The following is a 12,012-nucleotide window of genomic DNA, read 5'->3' as shown; positions in this document are numbered from 1 at the left end:
CCATCCCAAAGCCTGGTTTAGTCAGGTGAGTGAATTAGAGCTGGTTGGTAGGTATGTAGCAGGGCATAAAAAACCTGTTCCATGCACTCTAAAAGGAGCCTTGAGGTGCTCTGCACAAGGGCACCAATTCGTCACATGGTGTGTCCCCAAGCTGCACTGCACAGCTCAGGCTGGACGTGGAAAGCAGGACACAGCCAGCATTTCCTAGAGCCTCACTGTGGCTGAAGGGTCATCATCCATCCCAAATCGATCAGTTTTTCTTTTCCCAAGGAAAGGAAAAAGACCAGCAGACATGATCCTGAAAAACAGTGTGCCTCTGAAGAAAGACACTCTCTTGCTTTGTTCCAGGCATGTGATATCTGGCAATTGATTTTCTTCTTTGTATGTCCTGGCTGGGTTGTCCTGTGTCCCTTCTGTACAAAAGGTACAGAAGAATTGAAATCAGTTTTGTCTGGAAACAGATGCCAATTAACATCCCTGGAGAAGGGTTGAAAGGGAACAAAAAGCATGTCATTGGAACTGTTGACACAGGTAGAATGCTGGAGATGATCCCAATCTTTCCCAAAGCTTTTTGTTCTTCTCTTTCACAAGCTGCTTCTTCCTTGAAGTTTTTCCTCTGTGTGCAGGCAAAAATATGGTGGAAAGAGCTGAGCTGAGTGAAGTTCACATGGATCCCATGTCTACTGGAGCTTGTGGCAAGGCTGCCCTTCCCTTAAAGGAGAGAAATGTCATGCTCCCACCAGGCAGTGAAATGACAAACACGAAAGACCCACTTCCGATTTATTCCCAGTCCCAGTGACCAAAAGCTGCTTGCTGGTTTTGTCTTTTTCCAGGTGTCTTCACTCAATCTTGTTCACACAGTTCTTCTCATTGCTCCCTGTAACTTTGTACAGAGGGGCAGGAGGAAAAAACGAAAGGGAAAGATTGCTAAGCCTAAGCCTCACTCTCAGTATGCAGTACACAAGACCTCTCTGCTGTGGCTTATTCCAGAAACAGGATCTAGTGGAATACTCTATCCCTGCAGCACAGTTTGGCCTTTGCTAGCAACAGGCTGCAGGTACTACACCGAGTTTGCAAAGGTTCAGGACCAAGGCCTGCCAAACTTGCTTTGCCTGGACTACTTTAGAGAACCTGCTGCTTTGTTTCAGTTTGGTTTAGCTGTAGGAACACTTCCCTCTTTCTAGCCAGGTGCCAGGCTGGTTTGGTTTACTTTCACTAGCACTGCATGGTAGAACCATAGTTTTATACCAGCTCTTCTGGGCACTATGAGGTGTTCACAGCTCCAGTTTCATGTGCTGGAGCTAACAGAGGTCATCATGGGCTTGGTGTGACAGCAGAGGTCCTTGAGGTGGAAGCACAGGGGTGTGTAGGGGGCTGCAGGCCCAATGGGATGGTAAGAGATGGGGCACAGGCCTGATTCTGGAGCACTCACAGCTACAAACCACTCACCTATGGACAGCTAAAGAAATGCAGATACAGAGCTGGATGAGAATGGTTTTGGGGATAGGAAAGAGGACAAATAAAAAATATCTTACATGTATATAATCAGCAGCTATTGTGAATGTGGATGTGAAATGGAGTTGCAATCCAATGAAGAAAAAAACATAGGTGTAAAAGCATGTAACAAATCATAAAACTGTCCTCCAGGAGGATCTGGAGTGAGGAAGAAGAAACCATCACCATCAACCATTCCTCCCCCAGAACAACTCCAGATGCTGATGATTTCCTGTTGCACCACCATCAGAGTGAAACCACCAACCTTAGGATTTAGATGAGCACAGGCAGGGGGAACATAACACCAGGAATAGGAATAGAAGATAAGAAGTGTGCATAAGGCTTCAGATTATTTTTTAATTATTATTATTGCTATTGATTTTTTAAAATACAAATATTACATATTTTTTCTGTAATAATTTGACCTGGACTAATTATTTTTATTAGCAGGCTAAGATTTCAGTTCTACTAATGTTTGATTTTTGTCTTTATACGGAAGGTATATTTCCCTTTTGCTCAGAAACAATATTTCAAGCATAATACTAAGAAGGTTTCTGGATAACTCAGAAACATTCCGTATTTCTCACAGGTTCAAAATAACCAAATACTTTATAAGCTGAAATCACCAGCATGTGTGAAAAATGCATCTGCTGAAGAGAGATCTAAAGAGCTTCTCAGTCTCAGATGAAAAGGTAAATGGTGTTTTGAGTAAAACTGGCATTTGTTTTTCAGTTTTTCCCTTCTGTTCCTGCTCTCTTGGATACTCTTGCTATAAGTAAAAACTGATTCTATTCCTCTTCTAGACTGCACTTTGCCAAAGAGGAAAGCCACCAGAAACACCTTATGAATTAGGAGGCATTATTTTTAGCCACAGATCAAAATTCAAAGAAATAAATAGAAACTTCCAAACTCCTAGTCTCCTGCTAGTTCCTCAATGAAGCTTTCTGCATCAATGTCTTCAATTTCTAGTGGTTCCATAATGTTTTATGGTTGTATTACGCTTACAATAAAATTCCGTAGCAATGCATTGCCATCAAACAGGTGCCCTTAGCACCAGGTTTTCTAAACTCCTGGAGATAAAAAAGAGGAGGCCAAGGCCAAGAGCCACCAGAGCAGACAGACCTGTGCCATTTGGAACCATAAAGAGGTGAGCAAATTACATGAGGGACTCTCCTAGTTTTATGCTGGGTGTAATTACAAGGTACCATGTAATTACAGACATTTTCACATCCTGGACATCCTGGACCTGTGGTGTAGAGGTGATCATCCAGAAGCCTCATGGCCATTCCTCATTCTGCAGTTTTGGCTTCTCTTTTCATTGGAGATACTTGCAGAACATTTTTCTCTTGACTTCTATGTGTCTCTGCACCAAGCCAACTCACAGGACTACCTAAAACTAATCTGTATGACTAAGAGCATGGTCCAGATGTTGCTTGAACTCTGACAGGCTGGGTGCTGTGACCACTTCCCTGGGGAGCTTTATCTTCTGAGGGCTGCTTAATGGCTGTAATGCTTTGGAAGATGTGCAAGATCTAGACCCAGTTTTGTGAGTGGCTTTGGTTTTCTCTTAAGATGACTCCAAACAGCATTTGGAGACCTGGTACTTGAATTTTCTCTAGTTTGAATATACTTACTAGATGTTTGTCTTCTTGTGAAATGAAGGTAAGGATTTCTTGATTTACTGTATTCTCCCCTAAAGGGAAACCCTGTTTTCCTACCAAAATGGTGAGATACTATTTTATTGCAGTCCATTGATTTATAGGATGCATGGAAACCCTCCCTCCTTAAACAGAGCTTGCCATAAAGGATTCAGTTCATGTGTTTTCTGTGAATTTAATTTTGGCCAGGTCCTTCTGCCTCATCCAATAGAAACTTCCCCCTCAAACCTGCAGACCCTGGTCCTCTGTGTCTTAGCCGGGCATTGCCCAAGTCTGATTGCCTAATCCCATTTCCCCCTGTCGCTGCTGGCTCTGACCCGAGTCCCAAAGCAGGATATCTGAGAAATTCTTAGATCAAAGCTCCCCACCCACCAGTGGGGTTTGGCCATTAACCTTTTGTTTATGTCCTTGCTGCGCAGCAGAGGCACTCCATGTATTTCCTTGCTAAACAAAGGCAGGCATTTAAACCCAGCAATCTGTTTTATGATTCTGGGAACCCTTACTGCACACACCGTTTGTCTTTTCTCTGCAAAGATTAATGCTGGCATCTTAAACATCACTAATGCCTTATAGACAATCCATTAACATCAGTGTCTCCTAAGTGGCCAGCCATACCATTATTTATAAAATAGGGATCCTTTCCTAGTGCTACCACTACCAATCCCTTGATTTCCCGAGCATGGAATGGTGCCTATTATCAGCTGTGGGGTATTTTATACTGCTATATATTTTTTACTATGTAATGAGCTGTGTGTGTGTGAGTGACACGAAAGGGAAAAAATAGCGGAATATTGCTGTTCCACTTGCTGCAGTGTATGAGCTGATCTGGTTAGACACAAAATGCAGACAGAAATCTGCCTCACCTCTCAAGCTAATTTTAGTCTCTCCCTCTGTTCTCTGTGGCAGTGTGTGTATAAAATCACTGGCAGTCTGACAGCGTTTCAGTAACCTGTGCCACGCGCAGAGCGGGATGTACTCACCAACCATCTGCTTGCATGGCACGGGTTAACTGATCCTGTGGGATTGTGCTTACCTAAACAAAACCACTGCAGTGAGGGGAAAAACAATGAATGGGTGGAGATGATCAGCCCATGCATTCCAGCTAGTGCAGTCCAGGCAGCAATGACAGCCTGAAGATTGCAGCAGCATCGGGATCAGCATTCCAAGTGCACCAATCTTACAGTCTGGAGTGATTTTACGTGGAGCCGTTCTTTATTTACTGAGCCATGGCCAGTAACCAGGCCAGCCTGCAGGATGATCAGAGCAGGCACTGCAAGTTCTTATCCTATATGTTCTACCAGGCTGTGAGAGATCACAAGCCTGTGTGGATGCTGGAAGATATGAGAACAATGGAGTATTTTTACTGGGAGGAAAATGCCAGCCTACGAACCTACTCACCTTCAGAAGCCCTTCTCTATGCAGTGGTGCATAATCACCTGCCTTATGCTCAGTATCTGCTGTCTCATTTTCCAGAGGAGGCTCTCAAGGTGCCTGGGGAACACTTCTGCTATTGCCCATCCTCTGCTCCTCACTTGGCCATGGCGGTCACATATGACAGGAGAGATATCTTGGGACTGATCATCAAAATTGCACACAAGCTCCCCAGCTTGAACTCCTATATCAACAGGGCTGGCTGCTTTCATCTGGAAGATGGGAAAACACCGCTGCACCTTGCCTGTGAACTGCTGAGGTCAGAGACGGTCCTCATCCTCCTAGGGAATGGAGCATCTCCCAGAATAGAGGACAGTAAAGGGCTTACTCCGCTGGACGTCATCCTGGAGCAGATGTGGGACTCCAAAGTCAACGTTGCATCAAAGAAGCTCTGCCTCGACTACCTCTTGCTCTTCATGCCCAATCCTCAGTTTAAGATGCGGAAAGTTCTGCAGGAGCATCCAGACCACTGGACAGCTTTGCTGGGAGAAGACAAATTCAACAGCCTGGTGGGGAACACACCTGCTTCTTTATATCTGCAAGCTATGCAAACTATTCTCCAGACTCTTCCCCCTTCCCACTTCCCTAAAAGCATCCAGGAACTACCTATACCTCAGGCACTAAAGCCCTTACCATCCTATGGCAAAAAGCTACCAGCAAAAAATGTGGTAAATGTTTTTCCTTGACTTTATTCAATGGGTCTTGGATTTTCCAAGACAACTTAGAGGAGCTGGTCATCCACCACCCTCTGCATTTTAGTGTGATTTTAGTACTTAACCTATTAGGCTATGCTGGAAAATCCAATATTTTGTGACAAGATTTTAAATGTCTTTTCTAACTGATTGCAGGCAGGGCACTTTTAAAGGCAAAAACCTTCTTTGTTTTCTGTTTTGTTGTGCATGTGAAGGGTTAACTGTAGTTGAGACTGTGTTATGTTTGGTTTCTTAGTTGTCAGCTGGTATCAGTGTATTTGAATTCCCAATATGATAACTGTATCCTGTGTAATGCACCTGGGTTAAAAGGAACCAATGACCCAGTGGGATTTTTAAATTGTGTCACTGCTAGAGCTAGGAGAAATACCATCCCCTACCAACAAAGTTCAAACATCAGGTTTCCTTTCTAACAATGCTCAAGCATCATTAGTAATAACCACAATGTGCATGGCTCGTGCTGCAGGGATGCAGAGGCAGTTCCTCAGGATAACTGATCCCACCGAGTTACTTTACAGCAGGTCATGGTGTGGAGGGCATGAGTTCAGAGAGAGGCAGTGTGTGTACATTCCTGGGGGATGGGAGATCACAGAATAGCTAATGGAATGCATCCAGTCTCACCTGGGCGTGAGGGGGTTAAAGGCAATCCTAGCCCTGATGCCTCTACAGACTTGTGCAATGGGGAAGGAACCATTTTCCTTGCTGTCCAGTAAACAAATGGCAATTGGAGAAGGGAGAGTGGGAGCCATGTCCTTCATAAGTGACATTATTTATTCTTGATTTGTGTTTTGGAACATATCTCTACAGGAGATGTGGCTCGCTAGCTTGATTTCCCTGCGGGTCTCAGAGCTATAGGCATTTTTTTGGTATCCTAAGCTGGGGTATGATGTTCTGCTGTTAAAAGTTGTTACTTGTTGTCAATTAGACAGGTCCAGACAGAAATCCTTATCCTGGAAATTACAAAATATTGCTACTGACTGGGCACTGCAGGCAGGGTGAGGTTGCAGAAAGAGGAGCTGGGGCTGGGCAGCTTTCTGGGTAGCTCTGAACCACGCTGCCCTCTCTGATCAAGGCACTGGCCCTGCTCTCCTAGCTGTTCCCAGCATCAGCAGTGCAGTGGCAGAATCCCAGCTCCCTTTGGGGGACTTCTCTTATTTTGGACACCAGTGTTCCCCCTCCTCACAAGCACAACCCCCTGTTCTCCCAAAGTAGCATAAACTCACTTCCCCCATCTGCACTGGGCAGCAGTGAAGAACTCACTCTCCTCCTGGATTTGGAGCTCAAGGCTGTGGGGCACAAAGTAGCTAAGAAAGATGTGCAGTCAAATCTCAATTGCTTTGTGCAAAACCAGCACGTGTCTCATCCAACTAATTCCCTGCCTGTGCCAGGCCGTGCTGGACCTGCTCCCTTCTTTCCATCCACACAGGGAGCACTTCATTTAGTTTCTCTCTGCATGGGCTACCTGCTGTGTGCCAGGACACTGGCAATGCCAGCCATGGCCAGGTGGAGTTTTACTGTGAGGCTGCAGAACATGCTGCTCACAGCCACCTGGAACATCCTTTCTGAGACGCTGGGATGCTCCTCTCAGCCATCTCTTCCCACATGCCGTGGGAGGGCCTCAGTTCCAGTGCCACCTGTGCTAGGCCAGCTGAATAAGCAGGCTTGCTTGTGAGGTGGAGAAAATGTCAGCCCAGCCCTGAAAGTGGCAAGCAGGCCATGAGGGGGTTAACCCTTCTCCTGAAATCCCACATCCTTGGTGCTGCAGTATCCTTCCACCCCTACCCCTGGGGACTTGAATGTCCTTCTCCATCTGTGTCTATTCCTCCTTGTTCGATGGGGAAGGCTGTGAACGGGGAAATGCAGGGTCAGCATTGGGTGAGGGTTTTGGGGGAAACCTGCTCACTCACAGCCTGTGCTGCAGATAGAGGCTGTCACAGCTTGGGAAGCAAAGCAGAGCCCAAGGCAGATTTGCATTATAAGTGGTGATGGCTCAGCTGCTTCTGCCAAGCCCTCAGGCTCCCCAGCACTGGCACATACACCCCTGAAAACCCAGAGCCAAAGGCAGAGGACAGAGCAGGCTCTTGCTGCCCACGTCTGCCTGGAGTGACCAGGCAGAGCACGGCCCCTGTGGCACCCCCGGAGTCCAGAGGAGCAGGATTGGTTTGTCCCCAATTGCAGGAGCAGCACTGCAATATCTCATCCGGATGTCGGTGGGTGAGAGGCGGAGGAGGCTGGTGAAGAATATTATTAGAATAGTAATTAGGTCCTGGGAACGGAGGAAATGAAAATCATCCATTGCTATTTCACTGGCTCAAAACCATGTGAGTTTCAGGGCTGTGAAGAGTTTCAAAAAAGATGGGGGGGAGGGGAGGGCTGTTCATCTTACAAATCCAAGGAGGCAGGTAGGGATGGTTGGCATTAATGGAGAGTGCTTTCTGCTAAGGCAGGAGGCCACACTCAGAGAGCCAGAGCAGCCCACTGGGAGCAAGTGAGTGTAAAATGGTGCAGGGGTTTCTAGTTGGCTGCAACAGTTGTAGATCAATGCAGAGGTCAGGAATCAGGCACTTCAGGCTTTATGGGTGGGTTTGTAGCAGACAGCAGACTTGTGTGCATGCATTTTGTCTATGTGGGAGGCTCCTCTCAATCCACCTGCCAAGAGAGAGGATAGAAGATGAATTGTCTTGAATAGTTCCTTTCTAGGACATTCCTGTGACTAGTGCCCCAGTGTGGAAGAAAGCTGCTGATCCACTGTTGGCCAACATCTAAGAATTCTGGTGTGTCCAACCCAGAGTGTAACAGGCAGGTACCCACACAGGAAAGATCACTCCACACCCCCCTCATTTCTCCTTTTCCTGACCATTTTAGCAAGAGATCAAGTACCAGCTGGCCCTCAATCACATCGGGCCTCCCATGTGCAGTCCCAGTGGGCCAAAGTTTGGGGTCATTAGCACTGTGGTGACAACTCTTTCCTTTGCCTGCAGCAATATGACTGCAGGATGGGCACTCCTTCTGGAAAGGGGGAGTCTTCTCCCTAGACCCTGTTTGCTTATATTGTGGTAACCTGCCTGCTAGTTTGAGATCCCATTTGTCTTCCTGCTCAATACAGTGATGTTACATCAAATATGGCCAAATCTACCTCAGCTCTGTCTTTGTTGGCTTTTTCTCTCCATTCTTTCCAAGCCAGGTCATTAGCAAAAGTAAACTCGAAATATTTTGCAGACTTCCTGCAGCCTGATGGTCTTGAAAAATCCCTATGCTTGCATGGCAAATACGTTGGTGACTTTGTTAATCAAAAGGGTGCTGGGTGCTGTGTGGTGATGTTTACATTCTGCATATCTGCATACTGAGTAAGTGCCACTCAGATCTGTATTTCTGAACTTGGGGAAAAAAGAATAAACACAAGAGAGAAACGGGGAGAGGGTAAAGTCTTTTCTGCTCTTTGGATTTAGGTTGGTTCTGCAGGTTATATCTCTTTAATTTCAATTTTGAGGAGTAGCATTGTAAGGATCCGAATTGTCCGTATGTGTGAGCCTTTGGTTTTGGTGAGAAGCACTTCAGTGAGCACAGTGGGGGGGAGTGGGGGAGTGAGTGAGTGAGTGAGTGAGTGAGTGAGTGAGTGAGTGAGTGAGTGAGTGAGTGAGTGAGTGAGTGAAAATGTGCAGGTGCATGCGTGCACGTGTGTGAGTGCCTGCCCTCTTGTCACACATATGAGTGCCTGCCTGCCCTCGTGTCACACGTGTGTGTGCCTGCCCTCTTGTCTCATGTGTGAGTGCCTGCCTGCCCTCTTCTGGCAAACCCGTAACCGACTGACAGCTCCCACCCACTGCACTCCTTGTACCAGCAGCGAGCGATGCCACGGAAGCAGCCTTTACACGAGGTCAGTGTGTGTGTTCCAGGCCCTGTGCTGCTGACAGGTAAGGACATTTCTTCTCTTGTAAAGAGGCAGCAGTTTTGCTCTTGAAATGGGTGTTTTATCCCTGAACACCAAGCACGAGGGCTTCTACTTACTGGCAGCTACAATCATCCAGCAAAGGGTTTGTGATGCTGGCCACACTTTATTCTAGAACAAAATTTTATTAAAAATAAAATCTCTTAAACATACCTCTTTGTATTTCTATTCTTCTGGACTGCCAGCAAAATTCAGCTACCTATGACTTCCTAACCCTCTGCTTCTGTCTATTTCTGCAGCATCATTAGCAGGAAGGACAGGCCAGATTCTGAGCTCAATTACATCTCCCTACACCTGAAGTAATGCTTTTTAAGTCGATTCCATCACTACTGATATTTGTTGGTCTAAAGGAAAACAAACTGTTTGTGCATTTGTGTTTTTCAAGCCTCCATAACTCCGACTTCAGCACACAAATAAATGTGACACTTAATTCCTGAAAACATTCTTCGTACTCTGAATGTATATAGATACATATTTTCCATCTCTAACATCAATGGCATTTCCTTGTTCCCAGTTCTCGTGGCATTTCTGGAATCAGCACGGCAGTGACATGCTGTTGTTCACTTATTAAGGCTGAATGTTGCCATGTCCAAATGAATGTTCACTGTATGATGCAACTTTTTTATAAAGCCATACTTTTGTAATTTTAGTTTCTCTTTTTTAGGGGGAAAAAAAAACTTCCTTATAATTGTGTTTGCACATTACTCGCTGCACGATTAAAGATAAAAAGATTGTATCACGCTGAAATAAACTATATATACATAGCCTGATAAAACTAGGTACACTAGCTGTGAAAATAATTTAATCTGATTGTATTGATACAATAAAATTGCAATATAAAATTGATGTGTCTTTTATTAGCCAATTGGTCAAAACCATCCACAAGTATCTGTTGCTTTTGCTTGGGCTGCTCTTATTGTTTGATGATTTCATTCTGACTGCTGAGCCATTATCTCAAAAAATGTGATCTCTGGAAAATATTTCCCTTCACAGGCTTACATAGCTGACTGTGCTGTCAGAGGATGACCCCAAGAGATGAGGTGAACCCACACTCCACAGATCTACTGAAAGGTGGTCATAAATCAGAAGGAGGGGCTCAACAGGGGTTGAATGGTAATAGATTTCAAAGATTTTAATTTTTTAGGTTTGAGTTCACCTTGTGCAACTATTTCCTGTGAACATAAGAGTGTAACTATTTCCTATGAACATAAGAAGGTAGCCTGCTTTCCTTCTCTGGTTTGTGCACCATCAACCAGCTCCTTTCCTTCCTCAGGTGTTTCTCTGTACAGGAAGATGCCCTGGCAAGGCTTCCAGCACTCTCCCATAGGCTCAGTTGAAGGTCTTCAGGCAGATGTGCATCTCTCAACCTTTGTGCTCTCCATGGGGTAAGGATCCACCAGATTCTGTGCCAAAGCCTGAACCATCCAGATCCTCCTCTGCTCTGATAAAAACAGCCACCCGAAGTGTTTCATGTGATGGGTAGCTGGCTAGGATGATGAGGATGATGATAATAACCATGGGGTGCAGACTCCAGCTCCAGCTGTACCCACAGACCTCCTCAAGGCACACTAGCACATACAAGCTATAACAAAAGGATAACTCCTTTGAGCCCATGCTTGCATAGTAAGTTACTGGTTTCATGGAAGTTTGCAGAGAGGGAAGTTTTACCGATCCATTTAAAGAACATCAAGACTATGTCCTTGCCTTCCTAGCAGGAGATTTATCCCTAATTACTTCACCACAAAAATGTGGTCCTCAAAGATGTAGTTTTCTGGCTTACTTGCTTCCGTGTTTCCTGTGTTTGAGAAAGGGAATTTGATTCCATTTCTTTTGTGCACTGGCAGCTCTGCTGGGGCCTGACCATTAGGGAACCCCATGCCTCAGAGCCAGTCTCACATAGGAATCGGGTTTTTTACAACTGTAGTTAGTTGGAGCCCACACATCAGCAGGCAGCAAGACAGGGATTTAAATAGAGAAATTTAAAGGGTATATTCCCTTGCGTGGAGGGAAGCACTGTCACAAGCAGATGATGCATGGAGCGAAATCCTGCCCACGCCTCAGTTGCTGGGTGCATCTCCCTAAGTGAGTCACCCCAAAAGCAGCTGACAGGTTTGGCATGTCCCACACTGTCCCATGTCTGCCTGGCCAGCACGCAGCAATGCCTTGGGGGAGCTCTGCCTTCTGCTGCACCACCACTCTCAGCTGCTGACACGGATGACCACCAGGCTCCAGCTCCCAGGATGCCTGCCTTTGTCTCCAGCACTTTGGAAGCTGCTCTGAAGCCAAGAAGCCAGATTTCTCCAGGACTGATTCCTAACCAGTGCTTGATCTGGAAAACCAGTGCCAGCTCCAGCTCTAGTAAAGTGTGTGTGTATTTTGCTATGGGTCTCCTGTGAAGAGGTGGGAAGGCTTTTGCCAAATTTTATGAGTTTGTAGAGATAAGAGAGCTGTGCTCTGCACACCAGATCTGCCCACCCACGCAGATCCCTGTGGAGAAGGGTGAGGAGGAGGAATGATTATCACAGAGTTGTCAGACTCACACAAGAAAACTTGGGAGGAAGGAAGGGAAGAAAAAGGTTGGGAGAGGTGGTATGGCTAGATGCCTTGTGGGAAGCACATCCCACAGCTGAACAGAAATAGGGAAAATAATCTGGAGAATCCCAAACCACAGTACAAGCTATGAGAAACACAGAAACTCCTCCCTGTCACTTTCTCATGGAGTTGGCTTCAGGGTTGCAGAGAATCTCGGGATGATAAAGAAGAGGCTGAA

General features: G+C 45.8%; 1 protein-coding gene across 1 annotated transcript; it reads left to right on the top strand.

Annotated features, from left to right (window-relative positions):
* The first annotated feature begins 4,043 nt into the window (after positions 1–4,043).
* On the top strand, positions 4,044–10,088 carry LOC116994273 (ankyrin repeat domain-containing protein 9-like). Its single transcript, XM_033055835.2, has 2 exons — positions 4,044–5,251; positions 9,482–10,088. Exons 1-2 carry the CDS (start codon positions 4,379–4,381, stop codon positions 9,488–9,490), a joined length of 882 nt encoding a protein of 293 aa, XP_032911726.1. The 5' UTR covers positions 4,044–4,378; the 3' UTR covers positions 9,491–10,088.
* The last annotated feature ends 1,924 nt before the right edge of the window (positions 10,089–12,012 follow it).

Source organism: Catharus ustulatus, chromosome 3 (genome assembly GCF_009819885.2).
Source record: "Catharus ustulatus isolate bCatUst1 chromosome 3, bCatUst1.pri.v2, whole genome shotgun sequence".
In the NCBI taxonomy this organism is placed as follows: Eukaryota; Metazoa; Chordata; class Aves; order Passeriformes; family Turdidae; genus Catharus; species Catharus ustulatus.
The sequence above is the reverse complement of the archived record's forward strand: the minus strand, read 5'-3'. Positions and strand labels throughout refer to the sequence as shown.